The following is a 22,758-nucleotide window of genomic DNA, read 5'->3' on the forward strand; positions in this document are numbered from 1 at the left end:
ACACTTTACGTATGCATAGAATTTGTCCTTTAGGAACACACGATAGGAGCACTTGCAACTTAAATATAGGGATAAATTTAAGTGAAAAGATGCTTCCAACATTTGACTTGAATTATCTTTTGAATGAGGATCTAATAAATAATTCTTAATATATTTTATAGCTACTTATAATCTCCCCCTTATGTTAGAAAAACTAACATACAACCTCCATCTTCTTTGAGGAATTCATCTTTGTGCATTATGATAAATTCATTAATCGTACACTGCATATCAAAATTATTAGATGGAATAGTTGGTTCCTGACCTTAAATCAATTGAGAGGGAAGAAATAATCATAATTTATTGGTCTAATGCATACAAGTGCTATTATATGCAACATATCATATTTCAGACCAATACATTAAGCTTTATTCTCATTAGCAATGGTTTAGCTATTTGTCGAAAGAATTTAATGCCAAACCATCATCATCAAGATGAATTGTCTTGATTACACAATCTAAAAGTTATGCTCTTAGCTCAATTTTATTGAACAAGCAGCTTTATGAATGTCAAACTGCAGTTGACTATGAATGTACATGTGATCATCTTATTGATTCATCTTTTCAACATATCACATGATAGATGAATAGGCCCTTATTCATCTTTTATACTTTTCAGATTTTAAGGAATTCAATCCCAATAATAGTTGGTCCAACCAACTTATCATGAGAACAAGCAACATAAATAATTCGTGAAGAATCTTCTAGTTCTTCAATACATGTCTAATACTCAATATGCACATCTTCGAGATGTCATAATCGTTCATATCAACTTATGAACTCATTTATAGTAGTAAACACAAGTTTACCATGACATATATTATTATTTTTTCTTTAGTAAATTTCAGATTTACTATTACATGAATAAATTTTAGATTTACTACTTTAGAAGTAGATTTTAAAATAACTCTTCTCAGTTATTGTGTCTCTTTTCGAGGTGAGTTGTGATACCATCATAATTAAGTGCACGTTTGCATTAGTAAGTTTTTCATTCTCCATGAATGGAATATAATCTTGCTTAAGCCTATCAAATAATGATAGTTTATAGCCTCTTTTAAGATATTGCTAATTCAGGAGCAAATCGAGGCATACATATGGTTGTAGAGAAATTTCTCTAACATATCTTATAGTCATAATAAGCGTATGAAAATATTATCACTTTTTTATTATTATTATTATTATCAAATTATCCTTTCATGCGTGTATTCGTACATTCAATCACTTGTCTTCTTTCAGACATAATATGTATTGCTACCACATTCACTTCAGAGAATGGAGCATATTCAATGGGACATGTCTCATAACTTTTCATCTAACCCATTTATTTTATCTTAGCCATCATAATATTATCAATATGGTGCATTGAGATTCAAACTCAATGTCATATCTATATAAAGGTGTCTTAGGCTATATAAATCAATGGGACTTTAGCCCAATATGTTATCATTAACCAATGACATCAAAGTTCAATAGAACTCATTCTTGGTTCTTAATTTGGTGAAATAAACGAATCTAATTCGTTCTTGTCAGTCATTGCCTCATTGAATTTGGTAGGTAAATTAACCTTTATCTTGATCCAACATCACCAAGTAAACTTGTTTGTGTGCGTCGATAGAAGATGATTATAAGTGAGTAAAATTAAAATAAATCAATATTTAATCTACAAGATATAAGGAACAAGCCAACAATGACATATTAACATGTTCTCGCTTGCATTATTATTCGACCAACACCATGAATTTGTACACTGCAACTCAACGTGAAAATTAGATATTGAAAATACAGATAGAATTTACTAACACATTTACCGTGCACAATGAGATATCCAATTTGCAAAATTGTTTCGGATAAATTTTACAAAATTAATAATATATAAACAATATCAATACAATAACCTTAGCAATCAACGATATGTAGGACTTTTCAGTTTTTCCGTACTCAAAACAGTAGGACGTATAAGTAGCAATACATATGTCGTGGCTATACAGTCATAACAATTTATACAGTCATAAAGAGGAAAAAAATGTGGCTAGCTAAGGCAAAAGCAACCAACACATATAACATTGGCAACAAATCACATACATATAATGTAGAATTTTATTTTTCTTCTAAAAATTAATTTTAAAGCAAGCAACAGTGGCTAGTGGCTGTACATAAATTCATTATTCATTAGCCATCAAAATTTTTAGTTTACTAAAGTGTTTCATCGCGTAGATATTTTACTCATACCAAGATTCAAGCTTACCGTCCGACTAATTGAAATAAAGATCTCAATTAGTTAGAGACTTCGTGCTGATAACGTATTATGAAATATAAAGCAAAGAAGAGAAGAACAGAGAGAAAAGAGAAAGTAATTCTTATTTCTCTTGAAAAATTCTTTCTTGAGTCAATTACAATGAAGGAAACCCCTTTATTTATAGGGAAAAATTAATCTTGGGGTTTCTAACTTTTGCATAAATCGACATTCACTATATATGGTAAAGTATGCATTCACTATACATGATAAAGTAAACATACACTATATATGATAATATATTTACAACATTATGTTTATATTGAGATATTTTCGATTGAGATATTTTCGATATTAGTTCAAGTAATGGTTTTGCTTCTACACGTATACTTGGTATGTAGTGGTTGTACATTATTAGTCAAATGTAATATTTAAATTTGATGAATTAAAAGATATTTTAAAAGAATTTTAATGAAATTTTATTTGTATATCTATATTTTGTATAAATTACATAGGACTAAGTTGAAACCTTGAATATATGTTATAAGACGTTATGTGCTATAAATATAATGAGCACCTATTCCTTAGAACCCGTCACCGACCACAAACTCATTCATCATTAGCATGGTTAAAAACAAAAGAACCATTTTGAGTCATGTCATACTATGCTGTACAAAAATTGAATTTAATGTTTAAATGACTAAAGCAGTACATTTTTCACTTGTCATGTTGGATATTCTCCTTTCAACTCTTTTGTCTCCCATAGTTTTATCGTGGTGAGATATGGTACTATTTGTAATGGTCACAAAAATGATACTATTTGGGAAACAATGGATTAAAACCCTATCCACCTATTCTTACTTTGGGAACGAAAGAACTGGCTAAACTCCAGTTGGACCATTATTTTATTCTTTTGCAGGTGGGGGACCTTCGACTATAATAGAGAAAATAGTAGTTTATCAATTCTCTTTATTATTGATACAGAGGAAAAAAGAACATAGAGTAGAATTAGATAATGAAATAAATATAAAATAAAGAAAAACTAATTTGAAATACATATATAAAGGGTGAAATAAATACCTACTGCATTAATTATTTTTTTTATTGTATAGGTAAAAAAAAAAAAAAAGAACAATCAAGAAAAGGAGCAAACAAAAACAAAAAGCGAATCAAATTATACTACGGAGGAAAATTAAATGAAATCAAAAAAAGTGACAAGAATTAAAGAAAATGACAAGAAGAAAAGAATGAAAATAGAGGATTAAAAAAAATGAAAAGAAAGAAGTCAAAAATAAGTATGAGATCACAGAAAGCGTATCAAATTATACCATGGAGAAAAATTAAATGAAATCAAAAAAAGTGAAAAGAATTAAAGAAAATTAGAAAAAGAATAGAAAAGAAACTAGAAAATTTTAAAAAAATGAAAAGAAAGAAGTCAAAAATAAGTATGAGATCATATTATGGTACAACATATCCATACCCAGTGTATGTCACAATTGGGTTCTCAAAGAGAGTGGGAACTGGGAAGTACCACCTTACCCCCAATATTGTGGGAAAGGAATAAAATCAAAATATGCCGGAAAAAAAAAAAAAAAAAAAAAAGGTGAAAAAAAAAAAGAGAAGAAAGAAAAAGAAAAAAAACAAGACAAAAAATAAATAAAAGTAGAGAAATTAATTCTTTTTTTAAAAAAAAAAGTTGCAATTACCTACAGAAGTTACAATGGTTAAGAAGAAGAATAGTTTGATCACTAGAAAAGTAAATTTGATGGGTAACTATAAGCATCTCTTCCAAAATACAGGCTGACTAATGAATTTGACACAAAAATAAAAATTAGAAAAAGAGAAAAAAGAAGAAAACAAAATAAAAAAGGCCTGAGATTTAAATTATCTGATAACTAATTTAAAGAAAAAAGAGACAAAAACTATACCATATCAGGTATGCTAAAAGAGTGAATATGTACTATCAAGGTATCAATTACCTTTTGTATAGACACAAAAAGACCAATTAGAAAAACAAAAGTGAATGGAATTATACTATGGAGAAAAATAATAAATGAAATAGGAGATAAAGAAAATGAGAAAAAAAAAAGGGGGGTAAAAGGGGAAAAAAAAAAATGAGATAGCCAAAAATGAGTGTGCAACAATGAAATCTGAAAAGGGTTCAAATCAAGGTGAAAAAATATGAGTATATGATTTGAAATAAAAAAACAGAGGGAGGAAGAAGAAAAGGAGAAATTTAAAAAAGAAGATATAAATGAAAATGGAGGATAATTGATTTGATGAGTAGAAAAGTGAGCAGCAAAGATAATAACTTTGTTGATGAGGCATCCCTTGCAAAATACCATATGTAGCAAAGATAATAACTTTGCTGATGGGGCAAGTATTTGCTGATGGGGCAAGTATTCCTTGCAAAATACCATATGGAATCAAAGTGCCCCACAGAAGGTGTCAACTGTAAAACAGTACTAAAATCATAATGAGATAGCGGTTAACACAACGAAAACCAATATATATTAAAACCATCCAAACGAGTTTAGAGCGTTTGATAACGCCACCCATAGAACACAACTAATATTCAGACACGGAAAAATTTAAAAAAAAAAAAAGAACAAACCCTGTAATGTATCTTTTCCAACAAGAGATAAAACAGACAGCAAGCTTACAACATACCACACAACAATCTAAAGGGGCACCAAAGTCAATACCCGAACCACACCTATCTCCTCTCCTCGCTGCCTTTGTGTAGTCATCCTCCTGAGGAACGGAACTACCTCGGTTCGTTCTTGACTCAAACCTCCTCTTGTACTATATCACCTTGTACACTTGACGTCTTAACATGCACCACAGAAAACAAAAAGACCTAAAACTTGCAATCCAACAAACGAATGGCATTACAAACTTGAGGATTAATTGCACTGGAAAATAGTTTTGATACCACCCAGAGTACGGGAGACGAAAGAGTTAATGGTGTTGACCGATTCCATAGTGAGATTTCCTCCAGGCAAGTTATTCACCAATATTTGATATCCCACAGTCAAGAAAGACCCATTGTTCCTACCCCCATTATCCTCTTTTTCAAGCATTCCATTGCTAGTAACCCCGTTGGAATTCCCAAAACAATCTGGAACTATGGCAAACCCAGATGGCAGGAAAGTCACGCAGGAGGAATCTCCACCACTCATCACAACATTCATTTGTGCAGTATCAACAGCTGCATATGATACAATTGAACCCGACACATCAGTGCAGGAGTCCTGCAAGTACAACATACTACTTTGATTACCATCGCTACCAGTCACCTGCAAGTCAAGCCAAAACACTTGTTCAGAATTCAAGGGTTAATAGTAAGTGCACTAAGTTGTAGTTTGTGACACAATTCTAAAAGCCAAACAAGCATCACTCACATTAGTACGATAGAGAGAGATGCTATTGCCAAGATCCTGACCCTTGGCAATGTGGACTATTTCGTGCATGGCATCACCATGGAACAAGACATCCCATTGCCTTCTTGTTTGTGCATTTCTCAGGAAGTCAAACAAACGTTGATGTGTTATCGGCAGCCAGATGGTCCTGGTGGCACTCAACATCACACCAGAAGGCTCACCAAGTTCACCAACGCTCTTCCTCATCATCAACTTAGTCTCCTCTCCACTCCCTGATTGGATTGGTTCCCACTTGTAAAAGGTTCCACAAACCCCAGCACAAAAGTTGCAAGTCACGCGTCGAGCCAGCATTGCAATACTTCTCCGACCACTGGGACCAACAACTGCCAATAATGGAACTTAATAAGAATCCATTATCATTTAAAAGTTTGAGAGGGTTCAATGAACAATATGATGTGGTACCTGCGTTATCCCCACTGGACACAGTAGAAGACATGATGATTGCCAAGCACTCACATTGCCTTTGTAGGGCGGCAATCCACCGTTGGGCACCAAAGCCCAGGCCAGACTTGATGAAAGCGCGGTAGTAATTGTGGATGGTACTCTCATCATATTCCATATGTTCAATCCAAATAACCTGAAATTTTCCGTCAAAATTTTGCTAGAAGTTTTGTACACAGAAATTGAATATATTAAGATAAGCTTTGAAATCTACTGTGCTGCGTAGAGGCAACTTAGGTAAGTTAACCAGCAACTCAAGACAATCATGGTTTTGCAAGGAAATGATTAGGAGTTACTTGTTTCTAAGCACTCAAGAAGATGGGGTAGCAAAAGTGAGCAATAAATGAGTTCAAAGTGTGAAAGGTTTATTTAATAATCAACAAATCCCAAAGAGCAGTGGACCACAATCCGGAACTCGGTGCAAAATGTGAAAAGCTGTGGTTTTGCAAGAAAATTAAGGAGAGAAAATAAGAGGATAGGTTAAAGGAATTACTATTACACAAATAACTTAACCTCTAAATTTCTAAAATGGAAGAGTGCAATACAAGTCTATATTGAGGTTAAATAACAAAAGTGGTAGCAAGTGAACACCATGCAAACATAGATCACAAGCACGTGTAAGAGAGGGGGGACAGAAGCATCAAACTATATCGCTTATACAGTTAACATGAACTACCGAGGCTTTGCCTTCACACAGTGATCATAAATTTATAAGTTCAAGATGCAGAAAAAGGAGTTCAGGCTTCTTGCAATACTGTAAGGTTGATATCCTCGACTTACCAATTTTCTAACCTGGCAAAAGCCTAATCAAGCAAATATTTAAAAACCTAGCCTTGAATTTGATGATAACATCAATAAACTTGCAGAAGCATCCACAGAATAAAATAACAATAGAAGGTTCAGATTCTTAGGCTACAACTGTCAAATTATTTTACTAACAGCATTTCCAAAAAATGCTAAGAATAAAATATATTTCAGAAGCAAAGGTCAAAAGAATCAACACTCCGAAATGAAATAGTATGAAGTGCACAGATAAAAAAAACTAAGTACACAAAATGACAAGATAACCTTCACTATGAATAAATAAATAAACAAACCAACAAAAAAAAATCTACAATGAACACCTATGGAGCACTGCGCGATACTAAATGGGAAAACATATACGCACTAAGTACCTTTGAGTATCCATTGGACAAGTCTTGCACAATACATCCCGAGGGGAGCCTCCTGCAGTTTCCAGCTTCACGCGGTTGTGAACCCTCTTGGATTGCATCAACAGACACATCCACCACTGCCCAGACACCTTCAGCATGTTGCTTGCAGAAGCGTAGAAATTTTACTTGACGGACAGGAACTAAAGCAGATACAACTTGGAACTCAGCTTGGATCTACAAGTCAATATTTTTAGACCTCTATTGCAGGACAGACCAGAAAAGAAATTTAGGATGGGTAAATTCCACCAAAATAACAAAAACATACCAATTGCAAATTGCCATTCCTGCCTCCACCCGAGCTGCTGGAGATCAAATTCATTGAAGAGGTTCTGCCAACAATGCTTGAGAATGTATCCACCCATTGACTCTGCATCAGAGGAACCTACATATTACTACATGGAAAGCAAGAAGAAAAGCCCACAATATGCTTTTTTTAAGTTGAAAAGTTATTTTAATCAAATGAACATGCAGCCATTAATTCAACATCCCTTGAATAAAAAAGAAAATTTGTGTCAAAACATTTTTCACATTCAGCAATAGATCAAAGGAATCAAAATTTAAACTACAGGTTTCAGGATGAGGACGAGGGCACTGGGAAAAGGATGAAGGAACCTACTGTGTCCATTAAAGTCTCCACCAAGGCCAGACTGTTGATCATCACCGTACCAGTTGCCTTTGTTGCTTCTGCTGTGAAGTTGGCAGGCTTCATGCCAATACACGGAGGAAAAGACCTAGCATACTCCTCAAGGTTCAACTCTTCCCCATTTCCATCCAAGCTTCTAAACCACAGAGGACCACTGATCTCAGCCAGCTTAACCAGCTCATTCATGGCAGCAAAAGCAAGCTCCATTAACACAGTCTTATCAAAGGATACATCTATACCAGTCATGTTGGGGATGGGCCTAGGTGAAATCACTGGTATAGTAGCACTTGAGATACCATTACCAAAATCAAGTCCCATTGGCAATGCAGCGTCAACAGAGTTCATAGCACCAAAGCCGTTTCTTCCAACAGCAAGTTCCAAACCAAAGTTGCCCATTCCAGCTGGCATTGGACTAGGGAAAGATGACAAAGGCCTGCCCAAAACCTTGTTCGCCATAAGACAGATCCTATTGTATTCATCTCTCAGCCTAGCATTCTCAATCTTCAAATGATGCTCTTCCATGTGTATTTCTCCAAGAATTGCTTGGCCACCACATTGGTGGCAAGTTGGCCCTCTCATAGCTTCCTTCATTGCCATGTTCTCCAGGCGCAGTTTGTCATTTTCTTGCTTTAACATTGAATTTTCATGGCGCTCCAATTGGGTCTGAAACAATGTAGGTTTCACTTATCTATCAATGAACCAAATCTCACACAAGCTCAAACAAATTCAAGAAAACTAATGTCAATGTGGCATTTACCTTCATCTGAGTTCTCCTATTTTGAAACCAAAACTTCACCTGCCTGGTTTCCAACGACAACCTCTTACCAAGTTCAAGTCTAGCTTTTTCATCAGGGTGTGGATTCTCCTTAAAACAACTGTCCGCACAATCACAGATAAAAATTTCAAAAATAATCCAAACAAACTATGAAGATAACAATATGAAAAGGCACAACACATACGCTTCAAGTTCTTGAATTTGGTATGGAGTGTGCCTATGGTATTTCTTCTTCCTCGATGAGCTACCAACGTGAGCTTCCATATCATCGCCCGATCCACCACCATCTAAGTGGTCACTAGGGGACCTGCTATCGTTCTCATCCGACCTTCCCATTGCAACAGCACCAAAATTTTCCGCTAACAAACTCATGTCACTTGCACCTTCCATCTTCGGTTTCTGCAAATACATCCAACTTATATCAGTTCAACTAATAAATCCCAAGAAACAAAACCCCACACACAAAAAAATATAGGAGGCCTACAAGAGCAAGAGATAGTGGAGAAGAGTTAAATATAGACTGAGGTAAAGATGATGTGATAAGTTGTGACTGAGCAACAGTAGCAGTAGGCATGGCTTCGTATGGACTATCACCCACCAATCTCGAAACCCCAGAACCACCACCACCACCACTACTACTACCAATGAAGCCTCCAAAACTCATCAAACCCAAAAATAAAAATCTTTAACTTTTTGTTACACACACCACTCTTCTCTATCACTTTCAAGATCTCAACTTTCCGTCAACACAACCAAGAAACTTATCATATATATATATATACACCCCCAAAAAAGAACTCTTTATTACTCCAAGATTTTGCACCCAATAAAAAGTGATGAACAAAACTCACCAACCCAAACCCAAAAAATTTAAGAAGAACCAAAAGGGGTTGGTATAGGACAACCAAGAACCCTTATTACACCTTCCCCCTATACTACTATATGGGTTGGCCAAACAAGAAAATAAAAAGGAAACCCTAGTATTTCATTCAATCAAAGATATGGGTTTTGACCACTTATAGCTGGCATTGTAAAAACAGTGAACCAGTACTCATAAAGAAGGAAAACGAAAGGTTTTTAAAAAATGAGGCTAAGGAGAAAACAGATAAGAAAGAGTATATGACAAAGTGAAGACTTTTAAAAAAAAAAAACAATAAAATAAAATATTAGTAAAAATATGTGGACTTTTCAATACCTTACAAAATTAAACTGCAGAAACCAACAAAATCAGAAGAAAAAGACTGTGTTGACTCTTTAGAAACAACCCCTTTTTCTCCTCTTCATACATCACAGACCCAAAAAAGCCTTGTACGGATTAAAAAATCCAACACACAAAAAAGTGCATAACCTTTTTATAAAAAAAAAAAAAAAAAACTATTAACAACTCCACTCATACGCTAAAAGTTAAAAAAAGGCTTTTATAAAATTATTTCTGTGTATAAAGTAAATATAAAAGCTTCAGGTTCTGTGTGGACCTATTGGAAATCCACACGCACAAACACACACACTCTTTCTCTCTCTTCAGATGCTCATTTGGGGATCCCCACGAAGATGATTAATAAATTAATCAGAGTTTACAAATAAATGCACACAAAGAATTAATTAAATTCAAATGAAAATGTAAATGGTGCTTAGCAGATTAAGAGCTGACTTACCAGAGTAACGGATCGCGTATCACACGCTAGTCAATACAATTGTTTAATTAGTTCCACGTCTCGATTCCCTTTCAATAAACACAAAGAACAACAAATGTAAATGATGTGAAATCAAAACCAGTGATAATTCATAAAGGAAACAACATAAATAAAAATAAAAAAACTTTAATTACTTACAATTGTTTATCAACTTCACTCTTTACTGTTCCAATGAATAATGAATATTTTTGCTTTTCTAAGCGGATATAAATAGTAGCGACAGTAAGGTAAAAATGGGGGGGGGGGGGTGGGGTGGGGGGGGGGGGAATAGGGTTACTTTCCTAAATAGGATTTTGATATAATCCGCCTCTCAGATGGATTTTCGGACTAGTGAGTTGGCGAGTTTATCGGCCGTGGGTCTCAAATTGTTCTTTTTTTGATCATGTGTCTATGTTCGTTGTTTTCTACGGTCTGTATACGCACGATAGAAATTCATGGTAATGAATAAGTGTTTGAGCTTTTTTCAAAATATCGTTAATGATAGTCGTGCTCATTTTAAAATATCATTAATGGTAATCGCGCTTCTTTTAAAATACCTTTAGTGATAGTTGCGCTTCTTTTAAGGAGTGACAGACGCGCTTCTTTTAAAATACCGTTAGTGATAGTTGCACTTCTTTTAAAATACCGTTAATGATAGTCGCTCTTTTTAAAAATAGGCGGTTAACGAAAGTGCCGCTTTTTTAAAAAATCTGTTACGTCAAGGTTTGACGGGGCACTTAGCGTTAATAGACATTTTGGTAACTCGCCATATTTTGTAGTGATCAACTTTAGTAACCGTCAGTCAAATTTATCTTTCATAATTTTATTCTTTTTTTACTATGTGGTTATGTTCACTGTTCTGATCAATCTATATTAATGTTAATAAAAGTTTTGGCAACTCGCCATATTTTGTAGTGTTTCAACTTTAGTAACAAATATAGAAGTTTTGGCAACTTGCCATATTTTGTAGTGATTCAACTTTAGTAACAGTCAATCAAACTTATCTTTCAAAATTGGCAAAATGATCTTTTGGACTCTTGTACTATATCGATTTTATAAGTTGGACATTTCTACTTACATGTTTGTCATCTGAACCCTTAAATCTACTAAAAGGCAACATTTTAAACACTTTTTTGGTGAGTGTAACACACTCTCGCCACATCAGTTGTCATGTCAGCCGTCACGTCATTTTTAAGTATTACATTAAATTTTATGTTATTTTTAAAATGCTACATAAGAAATTAAATATTAAAATAAATTTAATTAAATAAATTCTTTTTATAAATTTTTAATTTAAATTAATTTAAATTTCAACTATAAATTTAAATTTCAACTATAAATTTAAATTTTTAATTATAAATTCTAATACACAAACACAATAAATTTAATTAAACATCAAATTTATTCTAAATAATTGAAATTTCTCTCCAATTAATTTAAAGATTTAACTATAAATTCACATACACAAGCATAATGAGTTTTCAATTTTTATTTAAATATCTTTAACAATTTATAAGAATTACAAAATTAATCCTAAACAAAATAAAAAAAATTAAGTTGAGAAAGTAAATAAAATAAAATTTAAAAAGTAAAACAACAATTTTTTTTTTTTAACAATGAACAACAACAATATCAACCACAGACCCTCTTTAGGAATATATAAATATTAAGAGGCACGTATCTTGGCTGGGCGACCTAGACGTAATCCGAGGTTTGCAGCCATGGCGATGTCTTAATTCTCTTGTTTTATCAACAAATCTGAGCTTCAATTTTACTTTTGTAACTTATTTGGATGGTTGTTACCTATTGTGTTGTATTGTTATTCTACAAGGGTGTATTTGATACAAAAGGAAATGCTTTTATGATGAATGTCATCCGTGTTTGGTTTTTAATGTAGCCTTCTCAAAAGAAAGTTGGGAAATTTTAACAAGGCTTACTCTTTTGCGTGCAACTGATGATTTTGCAGCCATGGCGTGGTTGTCTTCTCTTTGTCTGAGCAAAAATGTAAAATTCTGAGCCTTAAATTTCTGAAAATCGAACCGTGAACCTCTTGTGCTTACATTTAAGTTTGCTTTCAATTAGAATGATGTACAATTGTATATGGGGTCATTTGCACTTTTGCCTTTATTTTTTGTTGTTCTTCAATTTACGCCTCTTGTAAGGAAGAGGGGGAGGGGGTTGGACGGGGGTGGGGGTGGGGTGGGGTGGTGGTTGGGCGCGGGGAGGAGGCTGAGGAATGACGCTGAATGAGGGTGAAGGCTGGGGTGGGCTGGACGGGGAGGGGGGCATTTTATTTTTAAATTTATTATTTTTAAAATTTAAAAATATTTTAAATAAAAAAAAATGGAGAAAAATAAAAAATTTATTTTTTAAAATTTTAATATTATTTTTATTTTTTTAAAAATTATTTTAATATAAAATTGACTCCCACTTACATCATAGGCTAATTTAATCACTCTCCTTATCCTAGTCAGCATTTTAATGCCACATAGGTAAAGTCAGCAGTCAAAGGATTTAAAATATTGCTTTTTAGTTGGTTCAGGGGTCCAGATGACAAACATATAAGTAGAAGTGTCCAACTTACAAAATCGACATAGTATAGGGGTCCAGAAGATTATTTTGCCTTCAAAATTTTATCCTTTTATGACTATCTGGTTATGTTCACAATTCTGATCAATCTATATTTGCACTATAGAAATTCATGGTGATGAACAAGTTTTTGTGCCTTTTTTTCAAAAATCGTTAAAGATAGTGACGTTTTTTAAAAGAAAAATTCTACACTCAAGGTTAAACGAGACACTTGACGTTAATAGATGTTTTATAAGCTTCTTTTAAAATACTATTAATGATAATCACTTTTTAAAAAAATAAACTGTTAACGATAGTGGCGGTTTTTTTTTAATCTGTTACTTCAAGGCTTGAGAGGCACTTAACGTTAATAGATATTTTGACAACTCGCCATATTTTGTAGTGATTCGACTTTAGCAACAACCAGACAAACTTATCTTTCATGATTTTATTCTTTTTCAATTATATGGTTATGTTCACTGTTCTAATCAATCTATATTAACGTAAATAGAAGTTTTGGCAACTCATCATATTCTGTAGTGATTCAATTTACTAACAGTCAGTCAAACTTATCTTTCATAATTTTATCTTTTTATGACTATCTGAATATGTTCACGATTCTGATCAATCTATATTCGTGCCATAGAAATTCATGATAATGAACAAGTATCTGTGCCTTTTTTTTTAAATCGTTAACGATAGTGACACTTTTTCAAAAGAAAAATGCTACACTCAAGGCTCAACGAGGCACTTAACATTAATAGATGTTTTATAAGCTTCTTTTAAAAGACTGTTAATGATAATCACTCTTTTAAAAAATAAACTGTTAATGATAGTGGCACTTTTTTAAAAATCTGTTACATAAAGGCTTGACTAGGCACTTAACATTAATAGGCATTTTGGCAACTCGCCATATTTTATAGTGATTGAACTTTAGTAACAGTCAATTAAACTTATCTTTTATACTTTTATGCTTTTTTGACTATGTGGTTATGTTCACTGTTATGATCAATCTATATTAACGTTAATAGAAGTTTTGGCAACTTGCCATATTTTGCAGTGATTCAACTTTAGTAACAGTCAGCCAAACTTTTTTTCAAAATTTTATCCTTTTGTGATTATCTAATTATGCTCACGGTTCTGATCAATCTATATTCATGCTACAAAAATTCACGATAACGAACATGTTTTTGAGCCTTTTTAAAAAAATCATTAATGATAGTGACACTTTTTTAAAAAGAAAAATGTCACGCTCAAGACTCAACGAGGCACTTAACGTTAATAGATGTTTTGTAAACTCGTCATATTTAGTGATTCAACTTCAGTAAAAATCAATCAAATTTATCTTTTGTAATTTATTCCTTTTTTTTTATTATGTGTAAGTTCACTATTCTGATTAATCTATATTTGCGCTATAGAAATCCATAATTATGACCATATATTTGCGTTTTTTTTTAAAGTACCGTTAATGGTGGTAATACTTTTTTTAAAAAATCGTTAATGATTGTAACACTTTTTTTAAAACAAAAGTATTGTTACGTTCAACGCTTAACGAGATATTCAACATTAATAAACATTTTGTCAACTCGCCATATTCTATAGTGATACAACTTTAGTAACAATCAATTATCTTCTATAATTTATTCCTCTTTTGATAATGTGGCTATGTTCACTGTTCTGATTAATTTATTAGTCGCACTATAGAAATCCATGATAACGAACGTATTTTTGCTTTTTTATTTTAAAAAAAAATAGAAATAGTGAGTTTTTTTTTTAAAATCGTTAATGATAAAGGTGCTTTTTTCAAATACGTTCAACGCCTAATGAGATATTCAACGTTAATAGATGTTTTGTCATCTCTTCATATTCTCTAGTGATTCAACTTTGGTAACACCCAATCAAACTTATCTTTTATAGTTTATTCCTTTTCTGGTTGTGGCTATGTTCAAGGTTTCGATTAATCTATAAGTCTTGCTAATGGACATGTATTTGCATTTTTTTAAAATAATCCATTAAAGATAAAGATGGTTTTCTAAAACAATTGTTAACAATAGTGGCGCTTAATACACGTTTTGTAAACTAGTCATATTATGTAGTGATTCAACTTTAATAACAATTAATCAAATTTATCTTTAATAATTTTTTTTTTTATTATGTGCCTATTTCACTGTTTTGATTAATCTATAAATCACGCTATAGAAATTTATGATGACGGATATGTGTTTGTGCTTTTCAAAAAAATTATTAAAGATAGAGATTTTTCTTTCTAAAAAAAAAAGTTGTTAACGCCAGTGGTGCATTTTTTTTTTTTTTTTTTTTATCAAGTTCAACATTTAACAAGATACCTGACATTAATAGACATTTTGTCAACCCGCCATATTCTAGTGATTCAACTTTAGTAACAGTCAGTCAAACTTACCTTTATAATTTTTTGGAATAATACTTACGAAAATATCTAAACTTTGACCAGATTTTCAGTTGAGCATACTGAACTTTGCGGGGGTCCTATTACCCCCTGAATTTTTTTAAAGTGGAATTAATTTCCCCCCAAAATGTTATACCCAGTTTTAAAGTAAAAAGTGTAATACACACGCCAATGACATATTGACACGTGTATTTTTATTTAAAATTAATTTTTATTTAATTTCTTTTTCATTCTTATTCTTCTCCATTTTTATTAATCAAAATCCATAAAAAATTAGTAATGAAGACCAAAATATTTTCAACAACAAGAAATATTTTTTCCATCTGCCCATCTCCATCAATAACTCAAACAAGAATGACTAAAAAATAAGACCAAAATTTTCAACAATAAGAAAATAGGGACAATGTAGATTTTTTTATTTTTTTTTTAAGATAAAGCAAAACAACTTAGATTTATGGCAAAATATTCAAAATGTTACAGCAGTAGCAGTAGCAGCAGACATTTCACTCTCTTGTTTCAAATCCACTTTAAGATCAATAACAATACTCTTGCTTTCCAAATCCCAAATCTTGATACTAGATTCAATAACAATACAAAGCCAATACCTATTCGGGCTAAAACATTGGCATCTAGCATCCCAAAACAACACCATTACAATCAAAATAGTGGCATGCAATATCCCAAAACAATCAAAAACTCAGAAAGTTTCAATCTTTACACTCCCCAAGTTCAATTTAATGAAAAAAATAGCAAGAATTATTCAAGATAAGTGAAACTCATATCTTGTTTTGCTTCAGAGAATCCAAATCACCCAATCTTAAAAGAATCAAAGCCACCATTAGTAGTGATTGGATCAGCCAATGCAGATATAAGGAATTCAACTTTCTGGAATATCTTTCTTCCTATTGTTAACTACAAGAAACTTCAAAATGCATCATTTAAAAAAAAAAAAAAATCATAATTTGAGAAATTCTTCACAGATTTTTTGAGAATTCGAAATTTCATTTACTATCAAACAGTGTGTGTGTGTGATGAAATTGAGTTGAATTCAATTCCAAGTCAACAATGGAACACCAATGAATCACCATTGAAGAGAAGAAAGAAAGTAGAGAGAAGAGAAAGAAGATATAAATGAAAAAATAAATAAAAAACATTCAATTTATAAAAATAGAAAATTGAGGGGCTGTTTGTCCCAAAAAAGAGTTTTTTAACGATTTTTTAACACTTTCACGCATCCAATGCGCGTGAATTACACGCAATGGTCAAAATGGGTATATATATGCCATTAAAATATGAAAAAAAAGTTCAAGGGGGTAATAGGACCCCCGCAAAGTTCAGTATGCTCAACTGAAAATTTGATCAAAGTTCAGATATTTTTGTGAGTATTATCCGTAATTTTTTTTCATTTTTGATTATGTGTCTATGTTTACTATAGTGATTAATCTTTATTCATGCTATAGAAATCCAAAGTAACGAACCACATTGGAGTTTTTTTTTTTTTTTTTTTAAAGTTAATAATAGTGACACTTTTTCGAAATAAATTTTATGTTCAAGGCTCAAATTCGAGACACTTAACATTAATAAAATTTATGTCATTCCGCCTTATTTTTCAGTGATTCAACTTTCATAATAGTCGGTCAAACTTATCTCTTATATTTTATTCTTTTTTTTTCTTTAATTCCGTGACTGTTCACTTTTCTGATTAATCTATATTCATGTTATAGAAATCTAAACTAACAAAACGATATTGACACTTTTATAAAAAATGATTAACTATAGTGGTGTTTTGTTTTTAAAAAACAATTAACGATAGTAGCATTTTTTTTAAAAAAAGTAAATATGATTACTTTCAAGGTTCAAATTCGAGACAGTTAATGCTAATAAACATTTTGCCATTGTCGTATTCTTTAGTAACTCTACTTTCACAAGTCAATCAAATTTATCTTTTATAATTTTTCCTTTTTTGGCCCACTGGCTAATTTCATTGTTTTGATTAGTCTATATCCACACTACAGAAATCTAAAGTAATGAACTGATATTGACGTTGTATTTTTAAAAGAAATCATCAACTGTAATAGTATTTTTTATGAAACGTCGTTAATAATAAGGGTTTTATGAAAAAAAAATCTTACATCAAGGCTCAAATTTGGGATACTTAATGACAATAAACTTTTTGTCAACTCGTTATATCTTCAATGATTCAACTTTAGTAATAGTCAGTTAAACTTATCTTTTATAATTTTTCCTTTTATGATTATGTTTGTTCATTGTTCTAATTTATCTACATTCGTGCTATAGTAATCCACTGTAATGAACTGATATTGCCACTTTTTAAAATAATTCGTTAACGATAGTGGTAATTTTATTTTATTTTTAAAATTGTTTACAATAATGGCATATTTTTAAAAATTTGCTAAGTTTAAGAGTCAAATTCGAGACACTTAACATTAATAAAAAATTTATCATTTGTGATATATTTTAGAGAATCAACTTTTGTAACAATCAATCAAATTTATCTTTTATAATTTTTTATTTTTTGACTATGTGACTATGTTTACCGTTCTGATTAGTCTATGTCCGTTCTGATTAGTCTATGTTCACGCTCTAAAGTAACAAACGATATTGATCTTTTTTAAAAAATTATTAACAATTGTGGCACTTTTTCTGAAAACCCATTAATCACAGTAGCATTTTTTTACTTTAAAAAAATATTTCGTTTGAGGCTTAAATTTGAGACACTTAATGTCAATAAACATTTTATTATTTCATCATATTTTTAGTAATTAAACTTTTATAATAGCTCGTCAACTTATCCTTTATAATTCTTTTTTTTTTTTTTTGATGTGTTATGTTCAACGTTCTGATTTATCTATATTTGCGATATAGAAATCCACAATAACAAAATGATATTGGTACTTCTTTATTTTAAAAAAATATTAATGATACTTGTAATTTTTTAAAAAAATTATAAAAAGTAGTGAAACATTTTTTAAAAATCACTATTTTAAGATTCAAATTCGAGACACTTAATATTAATAAAGGCTTTGTAATCCTGGCATACACTTTAGTAATTCAACTTTCATAACATTTAGTCAATTCATTATTTATAATTTTTCTTTTCGACTTTGTGGCTATGTTTAGTGTTTGAAATATACGTTCTAATTAACTTATATTCGTGCTAGAGAAATACATCATAATGAATATTAACGTCTTTTTTCAAAATAATTATTATGTTTAAGGCTCAAATTTGAATCACTTATCGTCAGTAAGTGTTTATCATCCATCATATACTCTTTAGTGATTCATATTGTGTAACAATCATAAAACTTATCTTTTTCTAGTTCTTTCTTCTTCTATTTTTTTATTTTTTTTATTTTGTGACTATGTCCAATGATTCATGAAACATATAATCGGATTATCATTCTATATACACACTACAAAAAATCATGATAATGAATATTAACATATTTTTATAAAAAATCATTATATTCAAGGCTCAAATTCAAAATATTTAACATTAATAAACGCTTGTCATTCTATCGTATTTTTTTGTGATTCAACTTTTATAACAATTAGATAATTTATTTCTTCTGATTCTTTTATTTTAACTTTGTGGCTATGTCCAATATTTGTAATTTATGTTCTAATTAATTTATATTCGCAATAGAGAAATTTACTTTAACGAATATGAACGTCTTTTTAAAAAATCTTTATATTCAAGGCTAAAAATTCAACATACCTAACACTAGTAAATTTTTACTATTCCATTATACTCTTTAGAGATCGAACTTTCATAATAATCAGCTAACTTGTCTTTACTAATTCTTTCTTTTTAGACTTTGTACCTATGTTTTGGGTTTGAAATTTACCTTCTGATAATTAATCTATATTAGTCCCTCGCACGTGTAACGATTGATTATTTAAAATTAAATAATTTTATTTATTACGAAGATTTTTAATAAAGTTTAAATCACTTTTCAAAGATTCTTCACACTTTAATATAATAATGTAAATATAAACATATATTTTAGTGTAAACACCTATATATTTTACCACCATAAATTTCAAGTGGTTGATAGATCGTCACTTTGCGTTTGTCATACAACACATCTTTCTCTTGCTGCCAGAGATTGAGAGACGCATTAATTTGAATTATATTTGTGGTAAAATTATTTATTTATTTATATATTTAATATCCTTCTTTGTTTTTAAAGTTAAATTTTTACAAAATCATTGATTACATTGTCACACCCCTTTTTACGTACTCCAAAAGATTTATGTTTTAAGGGTCGAAAGGGTTTTATTATTTAAGTGACAAGAAATGAAAATTTGTTTCGGGAAAAGGATTATTTACATTTTTTCACTCAGAGTTGCCACTTGCATAATCTGGTGTGCCAAGTCACCATCGAAAAATCCTTTTCAAAACCATTTGACTCTTTTAACTGGTTTGCGAACAGAGACTCCGGCTAAGGAATTTTGTTGACCGAGGGGAAGGTATTAGGCACCCCTCGATCCCGTGGTTCAACCACGGTCGCTTGGTAGAGTGTGTCGACTATTTTGGCATTACGAAATGTATAAACCACACAAAAGCACACAAAATAATCAAACAATAAACAAAACAAAAACAATCCAAAAATGTAAAGTCCAGTCCAATTATACAGTTCAAAAAATAGAAAAATACGAAAATATAAATCCTAGTCTAAACTAAATCTAGACTAAGCTCCAATGCCTTACCCGACGCCGTGGGCCTTCATCACGATCATTTTTCGCCAACATGATATGTCGGGGCATTCCCCGGTGAACAAATACAAGTGATCTCGGGGCATTCCCCGGCTAAATGAATACATTTGAATCAAATACGATAAACTAGAAAGAAACATTCACGCGCACATTCCAACATCCAACGAAACACTTATTCCTAAACTTTGCCTACCCGGCCTATGTTTGCCTACGCTTTTGCCGGTCTTATCATGATACTACTGCATTTCAACCATATTTATATTTAAACCAAATTAAACCAAAAGTCTTTAATCAATCCAAATTCACCATTTTATCAAATTCTCAATTCCGCCCCAATTTTCATTTTAATACTAAATTTTTACAACTCACCATTTCTATTTCAACGATCCACAATCACTTTTCAACGAGATTAAACAACGAGTCAATATCAAAATAACAACCTATCACCAATCAAGACAACATGCATTCATTGCCAGCAAGTATCAAACAACACCCGAAACTTAATCCAAGCATCAAAGCATAGTAAACAATAAAATAGAAGAGGGAAAGAGTAGAATTGGACCTTTCAATAGTCGATTTCGTTGATAATAACATTTAAGAAGGTCCGGACTTCAGAACTTGGAACAGAACCTCAATAGTGACGAATCCCAATGCCGATATTAAAGAATTTGCACCACAAAAGTGATTAAGACCAACGAAAAAAAAAACAATCCCCAAAACAGGAACGAACCCGATGAAGTACCAAAGCCCAATTCCGAAAAAAAATAATATGAGAAGCGATGAAACAGAAATAGAAATTGCAATCGGAATCACCAAATCAGTGCGCAAGGTTAATCGCCAAATCGATTCGAAACAAGGACGAAAAATAACTCCCGTTCGACCGGTGACGCCTAAACCGAACAAATGACAAAAGATACCGGCCAATTTTTGACGTTGTCCGGCCAGATCTGCCAAGTTTTGCATCGGTTTCACTGTTTCTCATCGGCGACGTAGAAGATGACGACAACCGTGAAAATAGACCAGATTCCGAGGTCGAAAAAATAGTTTGACGCAGATTCGAACGAAACAAAGGGGCTGGACGTCGTTTTTTCACTACACCGGAGCTCCGATGAGCTCGGTATTATCGGCAAAAGGGAGAAAAGCGGATGGCTGTAGCATTTTCCGGTGATATCTCACCGAAAATACCTCTCTCTGATTGCTCGCTCTCTTCTCGATCTCCGTGTGTGTGTAAATAGTTTCCGGTGAGATGCGAGTATTTGCTCTCTGTATTGAGTCTTGAAGAAGAAAAGAAAAAGGAATGTTCTGCTTTGGTTCCTGATTGTGCCCAAAAATTCATTTAGAGTATGTATGTGTGTTTTCTTTTATTGTGAGGGTCACGTGGGTGGGGTATTGGGGTAGGGTAGGTGGGGTAGGGTATGGGGGCATGGGGTAGTGATGTGTTGTCCAAAATTGATAGGAGGAGTGGTTAATTTTGTTACAAAAAAATAATTGGGGATTAGGTTTGTTAGTGGGTTTCTTATTTTTGTATTTTTTTATGGGATACAATCATACGGGTGAGGGCACGTGGTAAGATAGGGATAAAAATCGTGTAACTTGGGTCTTCGGGAGGGACAAAATTAGGTGTCTACATCATGCCCCCTTTGAATGTAAACATGAATGTTTTCAGGCAAAGAAGTAGACAGCGAGACGAAATTTTGACCCGACCATTATTCAAAGAAAGAAACAGAAGGAAGAAGGACGACCGGGTCTTGACTTAAGACATCCTCCCTACCCAAGTTATGAGAGAATCAAGTCACGGATTTTCCAAAGGATTGGAAGAGGTGGACCATACCGAGTTGGAGAATCGAGTGAGGTTCCGGTCCGCAGCTCTGTTATTACATCAAAAATAAAAATTACAAGTTAAACATAAATAAAATTACGAAAATCCTATCTATACAGCTTCTGTTGGTTTTTGACTCGACTTTCATCACCCTATTCTTCAGGCGGGCTCCTGACTTGCAATTTCTTTCAACTTGTTGTTTGGCTTTCAATTGCTTCACTTTGTTGCTTGACTTTTTCGTTTCTTTACCCTATTCTCCAGGCGGGCTCCTAACTTGCTATTTCATCACTTTGTTGCTTGACTTTTCATTTTCTTCACTCTGTTCTTCCGGCGGGCTCCGGACTTGCTATTTCATCACCCTGTTCTTCAGGCGGGCTCCTGACTTGCTATTTCATCACCCTGTTCTTCAGGCGGGCTCTTGACTTGCTAGTTCATCACCCTGTTCTTCAGGCGGGCTCCTGAAACCCAAAATTAAAACCAGAACGAAAATTATCCTAAACAAGAATTATAATAAAGTAGTATTTCATTTTTGAGAACATTGTCCCATTTTCCAGGAGGGTCCTGAACAGAAAGTAAAGTCCTATTTTTCAGGAGGGTCCTGAACAGAAAGTAAAAATCCATTTTTCAGGAGGGTCTTGAACATAAAGTAAATTCCCATTTTTCAGGAGGGTCTTGAACATAAAGTAAAAATCCTATTTTTAGGAGGGTCCTGAACAGAAAGTAAATTCCCATTTTTCAGGAGGGTC

General features: G+C 32.4%; 1 protein-coding gene across 2 annotated transcripts; it reads right to left on the bottom strand.

Annotated features, from left to right (window-relative positions):
- Nucleotides 1–4,760: 4,760 nt before the first annotated feature.
- Nucleotides 4,761–10,689, bottom strand: LOC107863319 (homeobox-leucine zipper protein ROC5). Of its 2 annotated transcripts, XM_047408616.1 has the most exons (10): nt 10,620–10,689; nt 10,443–10,510; nt 8,972–9,186; nt 8,770–8,887; nt 7,986–8,675; nt 7,635–7,736; nt 7,331–7,543; nt 6,117–6,291; nt 5,676–6,037; nt 4,761–5,570 (listed from the first exon to the last, which is right to left on the bottom strand). In XM_047408616.1, exons 3-10 carry the CDS (start codon nt 9,175–9,177, stop codon nt 5,178–5,180), a joined length of 2,259 nt encoding a protein of 752 aa, XP_047264572.1. In that variant the 5' UTR covers nt 9,178–9,186; nt 10,443–10,510; nt 10,620–10,689; the 3' UTR covers nt 4,761–5,177. The 2 variants fall into 2 exon arrangements, with proteins under 2 accessions (XP_047264572.1, XP_047264570.1); XM_047408614.1 differs by lacking the exons at nt 10,443–10,510; nt 10,620–10,689 and adding an exon at nt 9,272–9,972.
- Between the last annotated feature and the right edge of the window lie 12,069 nt (nt 10,690–22,758).

This window comes from Capsicum annuum, chromosome 3 (genome assembly GCF_002878395.1).
Source record: "Capsicum annuum cultivar UCD-10X-F1 chromosome 3, UCD10Xv1.1, whole genome shotgun sequence".
Taxonomy (NCBI): Eukaryota; Viridiplantae; Streptophyta; class Magnoliopsida; order Solanales; family Solanaceae; genus Capsicum; species Capsicum annuum.